Below are 23,766 nucleotides of genomic sequence, written 5' to 3' on the forward strand. Positions count from 1 at the left end.
AGCTGTTTCTATACATTATGTATTTTCTTTTGCATTCAGTTTGATATGGTTTGTTTGTTTTTTTGTTTTGTTTTTTTGTTTTTTTTTCCCTTGAGACTTCCTCTCTGACCCATGATAACTTAGGGGTATGAATTTTAGTATCCAAGTGTTTGGACATATTCTTGTCATCTTTCTGTTATTGATTACTAATTTGATCCCATTGTGGTCAGAGAACACATTCTGTATAATTTCAGTTATTTTAACTTTGTTGTGGCTTGTCTTGTGGCCCAAACTGTGGTCTGTATTGGTAAATGTTCTGTGGATGCTTGAAAAGATTGCTTTTTGCTATTGTAGGATAGAATATTCTGTAAACGTTGACTAGGTGCTGTTAGTGGTGTCCTTGAGTTTTATATATCATTGCTGATTTTCTTGTCTAGTTACTTTTATCAGTTGTTGGGATGGGGTGTTGAGCTCTCCAATTGTAATTGTAGATTTGCCGATTCAGTTTTATGAGATTTTGCTTCAGGTACTGTACGTTTCTGCAGTTTGGTGTACTGTTAGGATCACTGTATCTTCTTGGTAGATTGACCTTTTTATCATTTTGTGAGGTCTTTTTCTGTATGTGGGTATTCTTTTGCTCTGAAGTCTATTTGATAATAATATAAGCACACCAAATTTCTTTGGATTTTTTTTTGGTGTGGTATATCTTTTTCATCTTTTACTTTACTATGTATATATATATTTATACATAACATGAATTTCCTGTAATCTGCATATAGTTAGGCCATGATCTATCTACCAATCTGTCTTTTAATGGTGTATTTCAGCCCTTTATATTTAATGTAATTTTTGCTATGTAAGTCAGCCATTTTATTTATTTTTGTTTTCTTTTTTCATTTCTGTTTTCTTTTCTGTATATTAGTTACTTTTTTAAATAATTCCATTTTTTATATAGTGTTTTGAGTTTATGTCTTTATAATAATGTTTTGGCTGTTGCTCTAGGCATATTTCACACACACACACACATTTAACTATATATAGTCTACTACATGTAGAAACCTTATGTCCCTTTAAGTCCCTTTTCCTCCTCCATTTATAAGTTTCTTAAATATTTTCTATGCATATTTTAAGAAGTACATAAGAAAATGTCACAGCCATGCAAGGGTGGAGGCCTACACTCCCCAGTCCTCCCTTTCTGTTTTTTTTTTTTTTTTTTTTTTTTTTGAGACGGAGTCTTGCTGTGTTGCCCAGGCTGGGTACAGTGGCATGATCTCAGCTCACTGCAAGCTCCGCCTCCTGGGTTCATGCCATTCTCCTGCCTCAGCCTCCCAAGTAGCTGGGACTACAAGCGCCCGCCACCATGCCCGGCTAACTTTTGTATTTTAGTAGAGATGGTGTTTCACCATGTTAGCCAGGATGGTCTCCATCTCCTGACCTCGTGATCCGCCCGCCTCCCAAAGTGCTGGGATTACAGGCGTGAGCCACCACGCCCGGCCTTCTCAGTCCTCCCTTTCTGATGGGAATGGGGGCTGAGGCCACAGGTTTTTCTGTGGTGTTAGGTAGATTACTGGATACAAGTTTTCTGCATTGCTAGGCTACCTCTTTCCTGATCCTTTGACTAGAGAGTGCATGCAGGCTTTCTTAATTTTTGTGTGTGTTCCTTGGCATTTGCAGGTGCTAGCTTCTATCACTCATTTTAGGATACATTAGGCAAAAAGAAAATCACCATATTTTTCCTTAGGTCCCAAGCTGGTCTCACTTTTTTTCTCTACCTTTCAGAGTATTGTGTTTTATATGTAGTGCCCAGGGATTTTAGCTGTATTTGACAGCAGGAAAAGGGAGAAGTATTTCTACTCCATCTTTCCTTGAAACTGGAATTCCCTCTTCTATTAAATGCTGATCAGAGTTATTTCTACTCTGTATAAGTAAATTGACAAGAAGCTAAGTAGTTGATACCAAGGAAAGTAAGAGAGCTGTTATTCTCAGAGTGGTTATATTTAGTAGAAGAATTTTTAAGATACGCAAATCAAAATGAAGAAAAAGAGGAAGAAAGATTCCACCAATTGCTGTGGGTGTTTATAAACAAGAGTGATCATAATTAATTTAGGTAAGATCAGGAGCAGCTTTTAGGAAATGGGTTTGAAAGAGCCTAAGGGGGCTGCATGGGTATTTGACAGATGGATAGAGAAGTGGCGGAAGCATTGTAGGTGGCAGAAATAAAATGAGTAACATTCTTTGTCTTTCTGGGCATAAGCTCAGATGGCATACAACTGTTGATAAGCTAATAGATGGGTGCCCCTTGGCAGTGGCAGGCAGTGCTGTTTATGTATTTATTTCATAAAGTTGTCTTTCCCTTCTCATACTCAGACCTATGCCAGAGATTATGATTTGTTGGTCTTGAGGAAAAGAAGATAGATGTCATTGTTTTTGTTTTTAAAATTTCTTAGGTGGTTATAGCGTGTGGCCAGGATTGACAGATGCTGCAACTGCATCTCTAGATAAACACAGTAAATTAATTTAATTTTGTTTAAATCAGTAGTTACTTAGTGTCTGTTATATGCTGGGGGAGTTTTAGGCTATAGAAGGTCGGACATTGAATATCTTTTAAAACTCCTGCCAAGTTATAGGTACTGTGACAGATACTTTCACCTAAATTATTTCAGGAATTAATGATCTAGCAGGAGAGATAATTTAATACAAAGTTGATTGCTTTAAATGCCATATAAATAGAGTTGCAAAATTAAAAATAGAGTTATAAAATTACTGGAGTGGAGATGGGGACAGATACGAGTAACTAAATTATAGGAACTAAAAGTAAGAGGGTTCTTTAAGATGAACCAGTCCAACCTCTGCATCCGACAAATGAGGAAACTGAGGCCCCAAAATCAGTAATTTTCTCAGGGTTACAAGGCTTGGGAAAGATGCAAGAAAAAAAAGTTTCCCTGACTCCAAGGTCAGTGCTATTTCCACATACCTGCAAAGGTAAGCATACCTCCTTGATGAAGGAGTCTATGACTGTTTTCTTAAACATGTCTATGAAGTTCCCATCTGAAAGTTTTTTTACTTAGTAGTACAGTGGGTGGAAACTTGGTTCTGCAAAACGCATAGGGAGGATTTGCTTGAGAATCTGTTTAGTATAAAAGCCTTTGAACCAAAACATTTCACAAACAGCAGAACAGCAGGTAGTATCTATGGAGAGCATCTGGGGTCATCAGCTTATTCAATATGTTCTAAGCTGTTTTTGCCAAATTAGCAAAAAAAAAAAAAGTATAATAATTTCAAAAGATAAAATTTTATTTACTGGAATATGCTAAAGATTGTTAATTTAGTTTTGTAGCTGTTTTTTCCCTTCATCAACATAGAAAATGGATCTTTTATGTTTCTGTTTTATATTGAACAATGTGGGATCACCCTTAAATTTAAAGAAGTATCTGATTATGCCTGAGTCAAAGAATGTTGATACGGAAAGTGAGAAAAATTTTTTCATTTCAAACTGTTCATAAGATCTGTAAACACTGATAAACTGTTATCAGTAATTTTTAATACTTTATTTTTAAGTCAGATTAATTGGTCTGAAAAAATATACATAATTTCTTTTGCAGATTTAACTGGGTATGATGATGATTTGTAGGCTGATTTTCATTGATGATATTTTAAGAGTGTTTCAGTAGTTTTATTTGTGCATATGTTTCAGTCAGTGAGGAGGCTAGGGACGTAAGACCCAATATGGTTCCCTTTGTATAACATTGAACAGTTCCTTTCTTGAAGAAACTTTTCTGTAAAGTGAGGAAATTGAAGTAAATGACATTTCGAGAGTATCATAGTTCTGATAATCTGTGATTAAAATAAATAAAGCTAAGAAGCCACAAGTTATTCAAATTAAAAAGCATGCCCACGTAACCTGTGGCCTGTGTGTCACATTACAACATCCTAAATCTTTTTTAATGCTGTGTTGCTTTTGCTAACGTTCTTTTTTTTTTTTTTTTTTACTAATAAACTTTTAAAAAATTAGTTTTAAGAAGAAATTTTTTTTTTTTTTTTTGAGACGGGGTCTTGCTCTGTCGCCCAGGTTGGAATGCAGTGGCGTGATCTTGGCTCACTGCAACCTCCACCTCCCACGTTCAGGTGATTCTCCTGCCTTAGCCTCCCGAGTAACTGGGATTACAGGCAGCCATCACCACACGTGACTAATGTTTGTATTTTCAGTAGAGATGGGGTTTCACCATTTTGGTCAGCCTGGTCTTCAACTCCTGACCTCGTGATCCACCCGCCTCGCCCTCCCAAAGTTCTGGGATTACATGCGTGTAATCCACTGTGCCCAGCCGAAATAAAAATTTTTAGATGATGATTTTTTTGTATTTCCTGATTCACAAATTGTTGCATTTTCTGTGTGTTTAACACCTAAAATCTATCTCCCCCTTTAAATTCCTTCCTTTTCTGCAGAAGACTGGAATCTGCTACTTTAACAAGAGATATATGATGATAAATGTAATGTATACCAGAAAGAATATATTATTTCTTGTACATTGTACTACAAATATTAGAGGAAAATAATTTTAAAAAATATTAAAAATAACTGGGTTTGGATTATGATGTGTTTTTAGTAATTTGAGCTGCCTGTATTTTAAAAAATGACATCTGTCTTCTTGTTAACACTATTGCTCTGTGTTATTTAAAAATAAAACAAAATATGACTTGGTTTCTCTATTTTTTGGTTCCCTTTTTTATTATACCTCCCTACCCCATCTCTCTCTGCACAGGGTGGGTATTCTGCTCCCTCCTTCTCTCCTTGGCAGGGCTCCTTCCAGGGGATCCCACGGACTGTTCCACCGCACCGCAGACAGAGTGAGTCTGTGTCTCTCACTCCTATCCTGCTCTGGCTTCCCCTTCATGGTATTTCCCTTCTGCATGACCTGTTCCTCCCCAGCACCTCCTTTTCTATCCTGAGTGCTCTGCAGGTGTCTGCTAAAGCAGCACTCTCTGTGGTCTCCTCTCTTAACATTTCCTTTTACTGCATGTAAACAGACCTCTACTTAGAGCCTTATGGAAGCTGTCTGAGGTTAATTTCATTCTAATACTGTTGAAACCTATTGCCAGTGACCCTAGACCTACTGACATGCATCTGTCTTTAATGCATTTTCAAAACCTTGAAATATGTGAATAAAAATTGTCGTGTTATCTAATTGTTTTTAAAAGTGTACATGCGATCTACAATGGTATGATGGACAGATGCATAATGTGTAGGGAGCAGGCTTACTAGACCATTGCACATTTCTTTAAATAATATTTCCTAATTAAGGGCTTGGATTGCATTTCACTGTCATCTAAAATAAATATATTTCTAATTGTTTTTTCTAAAAGTGGTTTAAAACAACTAAGATGTTTTTGTAATCTATCACCTTTCCAGCACAGAAGAAATGGCTTTTGAATATGCATGGTTTACTAACATTTCTAATGATTTAGTTACTGTTTGACCTTAAAATTTTTGTTTACATTAAATCTCTTTTCCAAAACAGTGTGGGTTATTTTGTTTATGTACTTAAGTATGCCTGGTAAGTTGGTTATATTTTATCTTTTTTGAAAAGTCACCCATAAAAGCTATTATTAATGAAAACGAAATATAAATACAGTCAATCAGAGATATTTTATGCCTTCTCTAAGGATTTTCCTGATTTGTGATTCATTCAGTTTTTTCATTATCCATTTCCATGTGAAGTATCAAAGATGTAAATGAGGAAATTTTAAGTAATTAGGAATGTGATTTATTTAAAGAAAATTTTATTTCTTGAATTAGCCAAAAGTATGAGGTATCAACATGAATTCCAGAGAAGGCATGAAGTTTATTTTTTTGGCTGCTACACCTCTCCTTCCCTTCTGTACTTTTGTTTTAAAGAAAATAGTTCCTGTAGACTTTTATATGATGTTCTTTAGTAGCAAGTTCGTTTGTTTACTGGAAACAATGAGAAAAGGAGTTTTTTGTCCTCCTCCTTTTCTATCTTCCACCACCTCGGTAACTCCTCCTTTTTACTTCTCTCGTCTTCAAGTAAGTTGCTTTCTTTTCTCCTCTGTTTAAATAATCCTAGCACAAAAAGAATCATACTAAAATGCTAGTCGAGTCATCTGAAATTTCAAAGGGCAGATATAACAAATTATAATATGTTCTTAGGCTTGTGGCCAGTAAACAGCAGGGTTTGAGATTTCTCAAGCACCCTTTTAGCCTGTATTCTTTTTTGTCACCATATTCCTCCCCCTTTCTCCTTCCCCTCGCTAGCTGTAATACGGAATTGAAGTTTGGGATTAATTATTCTGTATTACCAATAGAGTTTCTGCTTTACTTTTAAAAACATGTTTATCAGAAACACCCATTTCATTGGTTTATTTATATAGCATTAGAATTTTCTTATCTTTTCCTTGAGTCAGTGGCTCTCCATTTTCAAGTGCTTCTTCTCCTTCCTTCTTGGGTTCAGACCTTTCCTTTTTGTTTCCAGCTGTGAAGCAGCACTATCCTACAATTCCTACACTACTAGTAAGATCTGCTTTTTTTTTAACTTCTCTAGATCAAACCTTCTTTCTCTGCATCTTCAGATTAACAAAAAGTTTTGATTCCCCAGAGTTTGGATGTATTAGTCATCTAGGGGAAAAAATATATATATGTGTGTGTGTGTGTGTGTGTGTGTGTGTGTGTGTGTGTGTGTGTGTGTATAGGAGTCTTTTCCTGAGTAGGTTCTTACGGCCTATGCATCTGAAAGCACTGGCCCTAGGATTTGATCTTTGAGATTTGTAGGACCCTGTTTGTGTGAAATAATGACCAGAGGGCCTGTTCACAGCCTTTTAATACTGTTAATGAGCTTGAAAGGTTCCTTTAGAGGGGAAATATGCTCTAAACTACTATGCTATTTTGAATTCACCCTGAGAACAGCTAAAGCAGTTTACCAATAAAGGGGTTTTTTTAAGTTATAAAATATAGAAAAGAAAGGTATGAAATTATTAGAATAAATCTAGTGGTTTTCCAGAGGGTTTTGAAACAGATCTTTTCCTACACTAAACTTATAATCAGATAATACTTGTCTCCACATTTAGTCAATATGTGGGTCCTAGTACTCGTGTTTGGAGAGGTTAATTGTACTTAAGTAATGGAAGATAGTTGAGAGATTTCTCCATTACAATGTTTCATTAAAAAGTTCTTTGGTGACTTTTTTTTTTTTTTTTTTTGAGACAGAGTCTTGCTCTGTCACCCAGGCTGGAGTGCAGTGGTGAGATCTTGGCTCACTGCAAGCTCCACCTCCCGGGTTCATGCCGTTCTCCTGCCTCAGCCTCCCGAGTAGCTGGGACTACAGGCACCTGCCACCACACCCAGCTTATTTTTTGTATTTTTAGTAGAGTCAGGGTTTCATCGTGTTAGCCAGGGTGGTCTCGAACTCCTGACCTTGTGATCTACCCGGCTCAGCCTCCCAAAGTGCTGGGATTACAGGTGTGAACACCGTGCCCGGCCCGAACTCCCTTTATCTTCTAAATAGGGAGGCCAGGTAAAGCTTGGCTGTGAGTCTTCAGTAAGAGCAATCTGTTTGTTTTTTAAGTTACAGGAGTATAGTAGACCTTCTAGTATGAAGATAGTCCATGCTAAATATTCAGAGGGAGATAATGTTTACAGGGAGTATTTAGCCCTTATCACTCTAGAAAGCTGTAGTGGCCAGCAGTGTTTATACTGTGTTTAAGAATATAGGAAAATAGACCAGGCGCAGTGGCTCACACCTGTAATCCCAGCACTTTGTGGGGCTGAGGCGGGCAGATCACAAGGCCACGAGATTGAGACCATCCTGGCTAACACGGTGAAACCCTGTCTGTACTGAAAATACAAAAAATTAGCGAGGCGAGCTGAGATCGCACCACTGCACTCCAGCCTGGGCCACAGAGCGAGACTCCATCTCAAAAAAGAAAGAAAAAAAGAAAAGAAAAAATAATATAGGAAAATAGAGATAAATGGAAAGTTCTGGTCTTTATTATTTTTCTTAGGAAATTTTGACTTACATTTCTTAAGTATATTACTAGTCTCTACTTCATGATACTTTTTTATTTCAAATTAAATTTTCTCTAGGTTAGCAGAAAATATCTACGTTTAGGTCTTTCCTGCTATTAGTAGGGATTTGAGCTTTTGTACAGATTCACTTAACAGGCATTGGTGTAGTCTTTCTACTCTAATTTCCAACTGTGTAAAATTGGGAATAATAAATAACCTACCTCAAAGTAGGAAAATTTAATAAAAATAGTTGCTTTTGGCAAGTAGAAAGCCTTCCTGGTAATTCCAAATAACATTTCTTGCCAGAGCACGTACTTACAGGAATACTCGACTTTTCAAAAAGTATGTTTTAAAATAATACCTATTTCTTATTGTGTCTCACTAAGCTTTTAAAACTTGCTTTTTAGTATCTTGCTTGCTAAATTTAGAAATCTTATTTATTTTACCTTCCATGTGCAGTGACTTAGTGGGAAGGGAAAAAGTTATTTCAAAACAACAAAAATTACGTAAATGCATCTATATGTGTCGTGATAGCCTGACAGTTTCTTGATGTAGTGTTGTGTCCACCATAATTATATTAAGAATGACAAATTTATATTGTGTCACATCTTCTTTCTCTTACAAATTTCAGAGGGTGTTTCACAAACATTTTTGACATGTAGTGATTATAAATTTATTTTACATGACAGCCCAGTGTGTATTTACTGAGAGAAAGTATGTATTTACAACCCAATTCACTGTGTATGTATATTTAAAATTCGGATAAAAGATTCATGGGACAGTACTTTCTCTTAAACCATTTGATCCTCTCATATTTTTTCTCTCTATTCTATTTTTTTTAATATTGCTAGCAACCTGCAGTTAAAAAAGCATTGGTCTATTTTGCCCATATAAATATCAGCATTTAGGTTTTAATATACTAACTTTAAATATGAAGGCTAAGAAGTGTAGATAATTTAATGTGCATAGATGTTGTGTGTATAATCATAGTAAAGCTTTTTTTATTTGGCAGAAATACCATTTTTAAGTGGTGCCTCCTAAGAATTGTCTATGGCAGGAAAAAATTTTTGTTGTTGAATATTAATAGTGTGGCTTAAGTGGTTAATAAGCCCTTTGTCAGAGTCAGCTTTTCCTCAGTTCAGTCAAAATGTTGATCTTACTGAATGCCCACTTTTTCCATTTCCCTGCTTATCCTCGACTGCGCTGTCTCACTTTAGTAATTCACTATCCTTATTCTGTTAGTCCTTTTGGCTGGAGAATTGTTCTTTTAAAATTCATACAGTTGGATAATCTTTCTAAGAGCTACTTAAAAATTGCACTTTCACAAATATTCCTATAGGAAACTCTTATGTGTATTTTTTTAAAATTTAGCCATACATTTTAAGAAAGGGGAAAAGACTAATATTAATTGAATACCTATTATGTTTTTTAATGTCTTAAGTACTTTTCTGGGCATTTCATTTAAATTATTTGATTCTCACAACAACTCAGAGTCAGAGCTATTATTCTAATTTTATAATAAGGAAGATGCAAATAAATCATAAGTCAATAAATGATGTAGTAATTTTCTTAGGGTAAGTGAACAAACTATAATTAAATTCTGTTCTACTTCCAGAGTCTGAACCTTAGATATTTTTTGTAAATACAATGACTCTTCCTTCAAAATGTACATTTGTCCTATTTATAATAGTAATGTAGTGACTCATTATGGAAGAATTAGAAGAAACATTTTGGTATATTTCCTTTCAGTCTTTTAAATATTATGTTATAAAGTTGAATTTATGTATTTTCAGTCGTTCTGCTTTTTTCACATAGTATCATTTTATATATATACACACATTTTTATATGGTAAATATTTCTTGAAATTAACATTTTAATGGCCACTTGATAATGTGTTATATGGATATATTCTAAATGAGATTTTTTTCTGTTGGGCATTAATGTTGTTTCTAGTTTCTGAGAGGAATATTGGTAAGCATTTTATCTTTGTGTATAAATCAGTGTCAGTGTCTTTCTTTTCTTAGATAGATTTCCTGGAAGGATATCATTTAATTAAAGGATATGAACTTTCGAAGGCTACTTGATGTTGCAAATGTGTATTTGACAATTGTTGAATTGTCAAACATGCTCATAATGTATAAATTAACAAGGCTCAATCTGATTGACTCCAATATGTGACTGTAATCAATTTTATACATAAGAACAGCTTCAGCTTCCTTAGAAATTAGCTCTGGGAGTGACTTTTCATAAAATAAAATATTTTGAATGAAATGCAAACTGAGTAACTCAGTAAAAAAACTTCACTAATTCAATTTTGTGTATGCTCATTTTTAAGTTAAATACAGTTAACATCGAATATGGTATTTTCTACCTTTTTGCAGCCAATTTCAAGGACTATCTAGTATAGTCATTGGTTAATTGACTAGAAATGTGCATCTAACTCATGGTCCAATAGGCCTTCCACAAACATAGGCATGGGTTAGTTTCTTGTGATTATGAGAAATGCAGCATTAGTGTTTTCTGTATAAAGCATTTTATTACAATCTGCTTTGCAGCTTGTGAGATTTTTTTTAGCCAGTCTTTTTTCCTGTGCCATAATGCTTACAGTATTCTTGTACTCTGGATAAATATACTGTGTCTGTTGGTTATATCCATTGAACTATACTATTATGATGCCATTTAGGTTTTTTTTCCTGAACTACTCTACATCATCTGAGAGGTAGATGTTAATGGATTCTGTGTCTTTGAGATGTAGACCCACGAAATTAATCATCTAAAAGTGATTGTGCCTCTGTAGTAAATGCCTAAGTCCCTCTTAATCACTGTGATACTTTAAAAAAAAAAAAAAAAAAAACTGTTAACTAGTCATCAACTTAGAAAAGCCATTGAACTCTTTATTTCAGAAATTATTTATAAACAATTTATATTATCAATCTGCTATCTCAGTTTTCTGAGGTCTAGAGGCACCATTTTGAGATACAGAGGAATAAGAGCATTCCTGTTTCCCAAAAAGCACTGGAAGCTGTGATTGGCTTCATGTGATCTCTAAAACAAAAATCTTTAAATCTAGTTGTAATACAGTATTAGGGACACAGTTAAGTATTTCTATACTGATGTGCAGAGCCTCACTTATAATTTGCATCATATTCAGATTAAGATCAGATTATACCTTTAGTGGTCCTTAATGCAATGGCAGTAATAAAACTAAACTGGCCGGGCGTGATGGCTCATGCCCATGATCCCAGCACTTTGGGAGGCCGAGGCAGGTGGATCATAAGGTGAGGAGTTCGAGCCAGTCTGGCCAACATAGTGAAACCCCATCTCTACTAAAAATACAAGAAAATTAGCTGGGCATGGTGACAGGCGCCTATAATCCCAGCTACTTGGGAGACTGAGGCAAAGAGAATCGCTTGAACCTGGGAGGCGGAGGTTGCAGTGAGCCAAGATTGCACTACTGCACTCCAGCCCAGGGAACAGTGCAAGACTCCATCTCATAAATAAATAAATAAATAAATCTAACACATACTTAATCTTATTTAATCTTATAATATGCAGAAGCCTCTCAAATTATTTAAAAATTAATTTCTATCTCCTTCATAAGGGATTACTTGGGACTAAAAGTTTTAGGTATTTGGAGTATGAATATTAAATTTTATCAGAATTATTTTCAATATTTTGTTTGGTAAGAGTCTTCAAGTGATTTAAGTGTGAGAAGTTTTACACATGCCTTTCTGAGGTTATGAGTATTTGTACTAACTCACAAATTAGTAAGAAAGTATAAATCTATTTAATGTTTTTGTTATGTACAAATATATTAAATGAAACAATGAATAATGCCTAGGAAAACACAAGAATAGCAAAGCAAATACTTGTGGCTGCCACCCAGTCATGGCAATCCTTGGTGTTGTGTGTGGTCTCTGATGCCATTGTCCTGTCTTTTTCTTGTCTCTGCTCTCCCATTATGCCATTGGCAAGGAGTTGAGAAGTTAGTCCATTACTTCTCTGACAAAGCGTGGTACAGTACAATTTCGGATTTTTTCCTACCACTTTCCCCATAATCACTTTTTTGTTGTTTTTTTTTTTTTCCAGTTTGCATGATATGCATGTCAGAGCCTGCATGAAAGTACAGGCATGTTACAGATGGCTCTATTTCCACCTTCCTTTTTATGGTTAAAATGTATTTAATAATAACAATAAACTTGTATGTACCCAGGAAAAGTTAGCTAAATTCTGTCTGTCATGCAGTAGCATTATTACACTTTAGAACATTTCCTGCTTTCTACTTGGTACACTTTGACATATTTTTACTCCATCAGGACTTGACGTTTTAGCTGCCATCTTTTGCTAATAACCCTAGAACAAGAATGCTTTCAAAAACTGGCGTGAGTGCTTTTCCCTATGCTAATGCTGTAGATCTTTGAAGTGTAAAGGTGAACTGTTTTGCTCGTTGGTGGGTACTACTATGCCTTTTTTCATGTTCATTATGTTTCCCCCAATGGGTCACTGTGGAATCACCTCTTTCCAGAAATACTGTTCCATAGTGTGGCTTGAGTATAGTGTCTGAAAGTTATCCTGGGTAGGCTAGATCATCTAAGAAGGAAATAGGACATTATCCAGGAAAGTTCATTCCCTAATATTGGTATTACAGTTGCCTGTAGTGTTTTAAAATATATTAAAATAATCATCTGGTTATATTGCATATTCTGAAAGCCTGTGAACTCATCAGAACTAATCAAATTGCACAGAATATTAAATTTTAGTGCTGTATTTTAAGAAATTCTCTGATGGTTCAAATTCTGGCTTTGCCATTTGCCAAAATGTTTGAATTTGAACATGTTAACATTTTTTGACCCCAGTTTACTCATTTATAGAAAGAAAAGAACAGCGTTTCACCTAGGAGTCTCATGATAACTAGAGATCATGCATGCAAACTCAAGAGTTTGGATCTATACCCTTGGGAAGAAGGGAACACTGTTCTCTAAGAGCCCAGAGTATAACATTTCTCAGGTGTTTATGTGTCAGGCATTGTACTGTTACTGGTTATTATTTGCAACAATTCCATGAAGTATATGTACTGATATATCATTTTGTAAATTATGAAATTCCATTTCAGGGTAATGGGATTATTTTTACCCATATCTCGCCTCAGTGATAGATCTATAGGTGATAGATCCAGGATTCAAACTCAGATCAGCCTCATTCTAAAAGCTAAGTGATTCAATATTGTGTTGTACCACCTCCTTTGTAGAGCCATTGGAAAGTTCTCTCTAAACTTGCATGTCTTTGCTCTGGTTCTTATCTCCAGGAAGGCAGTTAAAGAGCCTTGACTTCTATGTCATATCAAATATGCTTGATATGGATTCAAAACATATAGTGTTGACATTATTGAATTATGTTTTTGAAGCCTAGAAACCTCATATTCTAGTTTATTATTATATTGCTAAAGAACTTACTTTTGTTTCGAAGACCCAGTTACAAAATAGCTATGGCTTGAAGTCATCATTCTTATATCCTTTAATAATCATAGATGAAATTTATTGAGCACATAGTATGTGCTAGGAAGTCCTATGCTAAATGTTTTACATATGTAATCGTATTTAATTATTAGAATTTTCTAGTAGCTGAATGCTTGTTAAGACACTTTTCCCAACCTATTTCTAGTCTTCAGATAAAAAACAGTTGGTGGCTAAGCTTTTAAAAGGTCATTATGAGAGGTACTTGTGTATAACATGCAGTCAGTATTTCCTGCTATCCTTCTAAACATGAATCGTTAAGCTAATCACAGACTTATTTGGAGAGAACAGTGGGTTTTTCCTATCAGATTATTTTTCATCAGTGTTTATTTTTTGAAACCAGTTTTATTTAAGCATTAATGCTTCATCATTGACCTAAATCAGTTTGGTAGTTCTTGGCCAAATAAGTAATTCTTGAGTATACCACTGATATTTATTCACTTCTTTATATATCTAGCAAATATATGTTTAATCCCTACTTTGTGCCAAATACTAGAAATACCAGCTATAACGAAAAATGAATAAAGCGTAGTATATGCCTGTAAGGAGCTCCAAGTCTCTGCTTATCTTTGTAAAGCAGCCTAAAATAGACATTTACGATTATCATTAAAGATGTCTACCAAGCCTTTGCACAACCACCCTGTAGTGCCTATTGCTGACATTCTTAACCTTGACGCATGGAACTCTTTAATCTGAGAATTACCAGAATGGTGTGCTGAAGTTTACATATCTAATTAAAGTAAGACTTGAAGTTGCTGAGTTCAGTTAGAGGCACTTAGCTCTGTAAGTCTGGGGATAGGTCCTCGTTTTGATGCTTCAGTAACCAACCCCTCCACAAGTTTCAGGGTTAAAGTTTTACTGATTTGTGGCTACAGGGAGTAGTTAAGATATGAGATCTTTCCTGAAGTCCCCCAGTAGTGGGGGGATTCCTTTTGCCCTCTAGGTTTTGTGGGCTTCTGAGGCAATGAAATCCACGGATTAGTGGACAGCCTCCCCAAAGGCCTTTTTTGTATACAAGCCAATACCTCATCTTGCCAGTCCCACCTTCAGATTTTTTTCAGTCCTCTCCAGATTTTATGCCAAAAAGCTTGCGATACGGTTTTTCTAACAATTTCATCCTCACTGGTTCCGCTGGAGTGATCATTCTAAAACACACATTAGATATTCTGATTCCTCTGCTTAAAATTCATCCACATCTCCCATCATCTACAACACAAAGTCATAGCTACTTAGCCTGACATGAGTCCCTTAAGAGCTGGCCCTTAGCTATGCTTTTGCACTAGCCTTTCAAATTCAGTCTAAAATTCGAAGTGACCAGAACATGGCATGCTCTTTTTTTGCCTCTGTGTTTGACTTGTACTAGCTCACTACACAGAATACTCTTTCCTTCTTGTTTACTTGGTAAACTCCTATTCACCCTGTTAAAACTCAGGGCAGATTGTTCACCGTTCTGGTATGCCTCCTGTGACCTCTCCAGGCAGGCATGTTTTCTTTTTGTTCCCATATGTTGTTATGCTTAAGACATGATCGCATCATTCCTTTACCTTATTGTCTCCCTCACTAAGCTCCTCAAGCACAGGAACAAAGTTTTGTTCAGCTCCAGATTTTCTCACTTCTGGTACAGTACATGATACATAATAAACATTTAAAAAGTGTATAGTTTTTGATATTCATTCCTATTTGTATTATCCATGAGGATATGCAATCTTTTATATTTACATTCTAAAAATGTCTGAGGGCATCTTTTTAATGGTCATAGAAGTAGTAGTGGATGTGGGCAAGATGAATTAATATCTGGCATTTATATTAACATAGTTGAATGTTTAGAATTTAGGGAAATTATAGCAACAAGCCATCAGAACACATCTCTGCCTTGCTTGCTAGAGGTTGAGAGGTAGCTTGTTGTTCAACTTGCTAGCAGGTGTAATTAGCGGCAATCCAGTCTTTAGTGGGTAACCACCTCCATGTAGTCTTCCACATATCAGGAGCAAGTTGTTTCCTTGTTCCTCACATTATAGGTGTTTCTTATTCCTCGTGAAAGAGACTTTTTGTTTTTACAGTAGTGGAATTGATTTTCCAAATATAGTTAACAAATAAATAATAAAATAAGACATTGATTTGGGAAATTATATCATGCCACCAAGATTAATTTTAATAAAATATAAAATTTTATTTAGCAATGGAAACCACTGATTTAGTTAATGTAATTCACTAGTAGTATATATGTCTAAAATTTATTTATAAAACTGTTAAATTCCTCTCAGTTGACTCAACATTTTGTTATTCTTTAAAAACTGGCTGTTTTCTAATTCATTAATATTTGATATGAGGCCGAGACGGGCGGATCACGAGGTCAGGAGATCGAGACCATCCTGGCTAACACGGTGAAACCCCGTCTCTACTAAAAATACAAAAAAACTAGCCGGGCGAGGTGGCGGGCGCCTGTAGTCCCAGCTACTCCGGAGGCTGAGGCAGGAGAATGGCGTAAACTCGCGGTCAGAGCTTGCAGTGAGCTGAGATTCGGCCACTGCACTCCAGCCCAGGCGACAGAGCAAGACTCCGTCTCAAAAAAAAAAAATTTGATATGAAGCTTTATTGCATTTAATACAAGTAGGTTGGTCTTTCTGACTCTGCTGTATTTCCATTTATTTCTCTGATAAGCAGTGGTCAGTTGGGTACTGTGAGTAATCAAAACAGTACAAGTGGTGAGTACAAAACAGTACAAATTTATAGTTCACAATGGCCCTTTCCTGGGAATTTCTGGAGGTTGGTTGTCTTAATAATCAGTTTATTATATACTGTCTTATAATCAGTCTTAATTGAAAAATCATCTTTTTATGCTTTCACTGATAGCACATGTTTATGCCTTTTTTTCTTATTGGCAGTAGACATATTACAGTAAAGTCCAAAATTGTCACTGATATTTTCAGAAGTCTTAAATTGCTTTAAGATTTTTAACTTGGCACTAGAATATCTTACCTTGTTTGAGGGTGAAAAGGGAAAACAAATCCCCATTCAACCAACCAGTTGATGATGCCTCCTTCCTGATTACTTTTTATTCCCTTTGGTAGATTTTGGTTTGTTTAGTATGGTTCTGCTCTATTTTTTCACTAATCTTTCAAGGCTTTTGATCACTTTGGCACAGTTATTTTTATCTAGGGAACCCCAGGGAGAATCTGTTGATTTAATTATGTGGTGATTTTAGTATCTTTCGTTTTGCGGGACAGTTTATTCATTTTTGTGTTGATGTACTGTGAAAATACCCAGTGACTTTAAAGTCTGGGATATTTAGCTTGAGGCAGCAATTGAGCTGACTTGTTTATTTTAGACATTCTGCAATATGATTTAATGTGACATATTTCTGTACAGATTAATTTTGAGTAGTCACTGTCTTGATTTTTTTTTTTAATGGCAAGTCAGCCGTATGCCATCACAGCCAACCATCCTCCATGAGTTGAGGAGCCTTGCCCTCAGTCACTCCCAATCCAGCCATAATCTAATCCCTGGCTGCTGATCTTGGGCAGCCATTGTCCAGTGCTGGTCAGGGAGGTGAAAGAACTGAAAAAACACACATGATCCAGTATAGATCCGCCCCTTCTGTTGGGGAAATTAGAGCTAATATGTAGATTTATTTGTGGATTAGTTTAGCAAAAAAAAAGTTACTAGTGAGAAATGGCCCTTTGAAGTTCACATTGTAAAGCCCTTTGCCAAAGTCTTTGACATTTTGGCCCACATTATTTAAAGAAAGTGTGTGTGTGTGTGTGTGTGTGTGTGTGTGTGTGTGTGTGTGTGTGAGAGAGAGAGAGAGAGAGAGAGAGAGAGAGAGAGAGAGAGAGAGAGGAGAGAGGAGACAGGAGATTGAGAGAGAGATTATGCATTTGTAGCAAATACCACTGCATCAGGACAGGCCCAGTAGGCCCTGCCCCATGTATTTTAACTATTTGGGCCATTGAAAGATAGCTTTAAGATTTGTGTTTTTTACTAGATACCACCAAATCGTGGAAATTGCATAGTTCCTCTGATTTTTTTTAAAACATAACTACACAATGAGCTTCAGGGAAGTACATGTGAGGCATATAGACCGTAAGAACCTTGTCGTAGGCTTCTGTTCTTTAGTTCCGGTCAAAGACAACTTCACATTTGTTTTACTCTGAGCCATCATTCAAAAGGCTGATTATTCTAAATTTAAGTAAACGAATGTTTACTTTTCATTAGAGTAGATCTGTTTTCCACATGTCAGTCATAATAGCAGTGAGACAGACCAAATAAACTCTGAAACATTTTATTTGGAAACTTTTCAACAAGAATATTAAAAGTAGATTAGCATTAGCTAAATGTCTTGACCTATATTTGTTAAATATATAGAATTTCACATAAACTGAGAATATAGTATTTACTCTAAATCTTGTTTATCTGCTGGTAATTTTCATTCTTGACAGAAGAACAACACTTGTTAACGTGGTGTACAACTTTTTTTTTAACGTTAATGTAAGTAGTATTCTGAAGGTCACAGTTAATACCTGAATGCTTTGTGGAGGTTAAACCAAAAGCTGTAGAATCATTCTGTCAAGCTCTAAGGTTTTAAAATACCTAACGAATCTATTATGGCAGGAATTTTTCTGTAATAAATTAATATTTTAATGTTTTCTTTTTCTCATTTAATTTTGGATCTTGTTCAGTGTTTACTGCCTGTATCATTTTTTGTTTGCATTATCACTCTTGTGTGTGTCTAATTTGCTTGAATATTGCAGTTCATTTTTTAATTAAAAGAAACTCCACATATTTTCCATATTAAAGCCATAATAAGTACCAACACAGCCTAATTGGTATTTATATTAAATCTGGGTGGAATTTCTGAAATAACTTGTTGCTAATGTTTTTTTTAATTTTAACAGCCTCAAGTACTACAGCCTTCCAGCAGCCTTCCCAGACCCACAGACCACACCCAGGGAAAACTAATAAAGCCACAACATATCGAGGCCCACAGTGAATGCGCAATCCAAGACACGCATCAGGGCGTTGCGCATCTGGAAGAAAGCTTTACACAAGTCTTGCAACAAGAAAGCAACTATGGTTTGGAAGAGCAGCCTTTTTCATCAGGCCCACAATTAACAATGGATGTGGCTAAGAGTACACCTTCTGAAGCAAACTTAAACATTACTGTAAATGCTCAAGAGCCTTATCATTTGGCAAACAATCAAATTAGTGACATGCAGTTTACACCGACTTCTCTTCAGACACCTCCCCAGTCAAGTACAGTAGACCAGGCTAAGAGAGTTGGAAGAAATCAGTCTCCGCCAGTGGGTTATGTGTCTCAGCCCAAGTCCTTGCAGCTTTTAAAGCCATCCATATTGAGTTCTTTGGTACCGCCTCCAGTTTCTGAATCATCTCCAAGTAGGACTTCCACTTGTAAAAAGTCACCAATAATTGCAACATGTAATTCAGCAAAACTTCAGCCAACATCTAGTCAAACAAATCTTGCAAATAATCAGAATCTGAAAGCATCTAAGCTCCGCCCCCCCTCAGGCTCTTTCAAACAAAAACAGACAAACAGCCCCCAACTAGAGCCTCAAAGCTTCCAGGCCAAGACAAGCATCCCAAGACCACTAACCCAACGAAAAGAAATCATGCAGAATCCGAATGGCAATTTGCATTCTGGAGATTGTTTGGCCTCTAATCGCTATTCTCGTCTTCCTAAACCAAAGATACATTAAGTACATAGCCATCACCTGCCAATTTGTTTCTTGAAAACAATCTGTTCTGTAATAGCTTTATGTGCAGCTTGCTACCATGGTGGAGGTTCCATTGAAAGCCTGCAAATCTTAAATTAAAATGTGGAAGCTTCTACTAGTTTGGCTCCTTCATTTTATATTCTGGTTGAAGTACATGCCATTTGAGCATAATTATCTCAGGTAAACACGAAAGTTTGCTTACCCATTTCAGAGGCCTGCTAAAGGCCCGAATCATGTTATCCATCCCTCTCCATGTCAGAAAATTCATAATATTTTACTGAGCAGGCAAGAAATGTGCTTTGCTGGTTTAGTCCTATTAAGGTCTGTATTTATTGTGGTTGTCAGAACCTCACCCCTTTTCACTTGTCTCTCCTGTGAATATGGCTACTATTTTAACTAAAGATATGGTGATAATGGAAGATGGTAGTCTGTAAGCAGAGTTCTGGCCAGTGTTTTGTATATTTAAAAGGTCTATGCAAAAGCTTTGTGATGAATAAAGGAAATTAGGCTTTTAATGGAAAGTCTATGTAAGTTTTATTTTTCCTTGCCAGGGTCAGCCAGCTAATGTTACTATTGATTCATTTCCCAAATTCCCCAGGCTGAAAATGTTTCTTATTACATACAAATCAGTTATATATTCCTTTACATCTTGTTTTACAGACACATGCAGTGCGCGCGCACACACACATGTACACACACATACCATTTATGTTTGTATTTGTTACTGGGTAAATTTTGGAGAGCTTGAGATACATCTTGAAACCTGTACCTAAAGATGTATTCATTTGTAACATATGTTGGTGCTAGAGTTTTGCTGATAATTCAGTTTTGAACCCTTGGGCTTATGGATCCATGATAGCCATTTTAAGGTTCCACAGCATTATGTCTTTAATTGTAATATTTATATTTATTGATTTTCTGCTAATATCTGAAGACTGAAATAATGAACTTGAAACATTTGCACAAAACTTTGATGGGGTATAAATATACCATATATAGGGATTTTAAACTATTTTCTATAGCAAAACAAGTTAAAATATTTTGAGAAAAATAAATTTAAATAAGACTATCTTGAGAAAGCTGGAGTTCATAATATTCCCCCCACCCTCCCCAGTCTCCTAGGTTTCCCTTTTCTGTGGTTTTTCGGGTTTTTTTGTTTCTTGAGACAGAGTCTTGCTCCATCGCCCAGGCTGGAATGCAGTGGCGCATCTCGGCTCACTGCAACCTCTGCCTCCTGGGTTCAAGCGATTCTTTTGCCTCAGCCTCCCAAGTAGCTGGGACTACAGGCATGCACCACCATGCCTGGCTAATTTTCTTGTATTTTTAGTAGAGATGACATTTCACCTTGTTGGTCAGGCTGGTCTCGAACTCCTGACCTCAACTCCTACACCTTGTCTATGGTGTATTTTTGAAAGACAATTTTTTAAAGGTAGATTTGGGAAAAAAGTAGAATTGAAGATGGGAAATTTTGTTTTATTAAAAAGGTGCTAGAAGGTATTTCAAAGACAATATTCTTATTTTAATACGCTGTAGAAGGTAGGTGTGGAACCTCCACGCTACCATGTGCACGAACCTAATTATGCTTTTGGCCACTTGTCAGTTCAGTAAGTCTGCCTTCCTCTTCTCCCAAATCATGTCATCTTTAGGTTGTTGACCTGCAGCTGCTTTAAATGAATTAATATCTTTCAGATAGATAACCTTACAAGGAGAATGTTTGTTTTGAGCAGCTGACCAAAAATGTATCAAACAGGATTATGGCCAAAAAGTCGCTCAGATTTCTGGAGATTCCTTTAAAAGATGTATGTTGATGAAATTGCCCCTTTCTAAGAAAAACAACAGCAAGTCTTTTAGTAGAAATTTGAAAGAAGTGTTTGCTACCATTTTGACCCATTATTCCCTTACCTATCAGATGAATTTGCCATTCACTGGATAGAAACCATTCTTGGATTTGGTAAGAGGTGAGCAACACAAATCTAGTATCTTATTCTTATGCACCAGCACTTCTGATGGAGAAGCAGTGAAGTTCAGAACATTCTTCACGTAGTCCGGATACTGTTAGAGTCAGGCAAATCAGCAAAGCACTTACTTGTTTATGGAGTTGACCCATGATGGCTGCAGTTGTAAGTGGGCATACGTAGTCTATCATTTTGAAAGAGAAAGAAAACCGCTCTCACATGTTGCAAATATGTGAATCATACTGTATTTCCCTAAAGTACAACATACCGTGACTTAGTGGTTTTTGGTTTATTTAGAAGTTGGTTTAGACCCTTATGAAACATTATTTACGAGCTGGCCTTATCCTTAAGGGAAAAGTTCTAAATTTTTAAATTTATTTTAACTCCCTAGTCTGAGGGAAATGTCTTTATTGTCCATTACATAAAATGTTGACTCCACTCATTTATTTTTCTCCATTTTTTCCTCCATGCATTTATTCCATTTTTCTCTATTTTTTTCTTCCCTGTTGGATTTGCAGAAATGTTAACCAATTAGCTCAACTTTTCTGTACCTTTGTTGAGTCTTAATCTTTTCGAAGATAGGCTCATCGTATATTTATGAAGCATAATATATTAAGAGAAAACAAATCTAGGATGCTTGCATGACATAAAGTATTTACCTGCAGTTTTCCTTAAAAACTGCAAGAATATCATGCTTGTCTGCTCCTTAGTAAATGTTAAGTCTGAAATGGAAGTGAGGATGTAACTCTACTGAATAATCAAAGATCATCTTAGATTTGGCTTGATCTGTGTTTATTGCTTCTACTAATGTAAATCAACTCTGTGCCAAATCCTCCTCCACAGGAACACAAACCGTTTATTATCTTAATTCTAGTGATATCAATGAAAATAGTTACAGTATATGAATTCTAAGTCCTGAGGAAGAAATTTTATGGGGTTTGTTAAGTTTCACATTTGTAAAAGAGGAAATTAGTATTCAGACTTCGATATTTGGCTATTAATGGGATGCATATCAAATTTTTAAAAGAAAGCTTGGCCTAAGGAGTTTATTGGTACAGGTGCAGATGATTTTAAGGCATTAAAGGATTATAGAGTTATGTCATTTAGACTGTTTCTAGTAACTGAGACCAGCTAACATTTTTCTTTTGGAGTCTCATTTTTATTTGTGCAATATTTTCAGGCATATAGGCTACTGTTCATTGTATTTATATATATATTAGAATTTACTAAGTACTTTAACAAGTAAAAATCTGAATATGAAAGAAAATACCAGATTTGCACTTTAAATGAGCTTAATTGCTTGGAGTTGTGCCTGAAATATCGAAATGCCTCCTATTGGGTGTGGCTTTGTTGAAATAATTTGTAATTGTTGCTGTTTGAAGATATCAGTACAGCTGTTCACAGAAATATATTCCCAGCATGTCACTTTTCCCGTTAAAGCACTAAGTTTTCTTTGAATGTTCCATTGTCCCGATAAGTATTTTACTTTTTTCTCAGTACATCAAAGAGCGCGTGATGCCCCTACAGCTGTCACTTCCAAATGTTCCTATAGCATAAATGGTGTTACAGACACAGGGGTGCACTCTTGGTTTCTGAGCAGAGTTGTCATACTGGTTTCCTGGTCTCTAGGGCACTGGGGATGTACTTTGAAATCACCGAACAGGCTTGCAATTAAGATCAATAAGACTGCAGCACCATTTCAATTTACTTTCCATCTTACACAGTAGTTTTTGTGTTTTTAAATTCATTTGGGTGGTTATGTTTGCATGCTTATGCACACATTTGAAAATTAATTATAGCTGTACTACCTGATGTTTTTCCTTGGGGATGATGGCCTTGTTACTTTTTAAATTCTCATGCTTGAATTATATTTTCTAATGATCTTTCACATATCCCTTTAAGTGTTTTGCTGCAGCAATTTGAGAGAATACTTTTGATTAAATGATTCGGATGGTGGGCACCAATCTACAACTGTGTCATTAACTGAAGATACATGTTTTAATCTTGTTGGGAATAAGCTCACCCACTTTCTCCTTGGTAAAGCATTTACTTAACAAAATAATACCCTGAGAATGTAAGGTCTCTAAGTCATTACTAACAAAGAGCAAAAATAATATCTGCAGTATTGTTTTTCCCATTGATTTTAAAAGTCAGTTTAGAGTACAAACTGTATATTAGAATTTGCCTGTAAAATGAATTCTAAAAAACAGATGTAAAGTGTCTCTTGAAAATGTTGGCATAGTAAATAAAAATAAAGTTCATAATTATCCAAGTTCTCTTGTCTTTCTCAATATTGACTTCCATAGTTTACTTTTCTTTGATATCTTTTCGCACAAAGATCTAAGGTACTGTTCATTTGCTTATGTTTTTCCCAACTCTGACGCTTTATTTTTCATGCTGCCTTCTTCACACACATCTTTCACACCCCAAGCCCTGACTGAGTAGGAGTTGATCAGTATTTTGTTGTTGTGTCTTCACAAATTCTGTAAGTGATCTAGTAGTTTTATTTCCATTGTAATAAAATATCTGCTTTATCTTAGAATACTGGGATAATGGTTAATGGACATTT

At 35.8% G+C, this 23,766-nt stretch overlaps 1 protein-coding gene across 1 annotated transcript in view; it reads left to right on the forward strand.

Moving 5' to 3' along the window:
- The window catches only part of CCSER2 (coiled-coil serine rich protein 2), a 199,473-nt gene extending 176,001 nt beyond the window's left edge, over positions 1-23,472 (forward strand). Inside the window, 1 exon segment of the mRNA XM_017883729.1 lies at positions 18,406-23,472. Within this exon segment, the coding sequence (XP_017739218.1) occupies positions 18,406-19,224 (819 nt within the window). The 3' untranslated portion in view covers positions 19,225-23,472.
- Positions 23,473-23,766: the final 294 nt, after the last annotated feature.

The sequence above is a fragment of the Rhinopithecus bieti genome, unplaced genomic scaffold, assembly GCF_001698545.2.
Source record: "Rhinopithecus bieti isolate Rb0 unplaced genomic scaffold, ASM169854v2 scaffold_12689, whole genome shotgun sequence".
Lineage (NCBI taxonomy): Eukaryota > Metazoa > Chordata > Mammalia > Primates > Cercopithecidae > Rhinopithecus > Rhinopithecus bieti.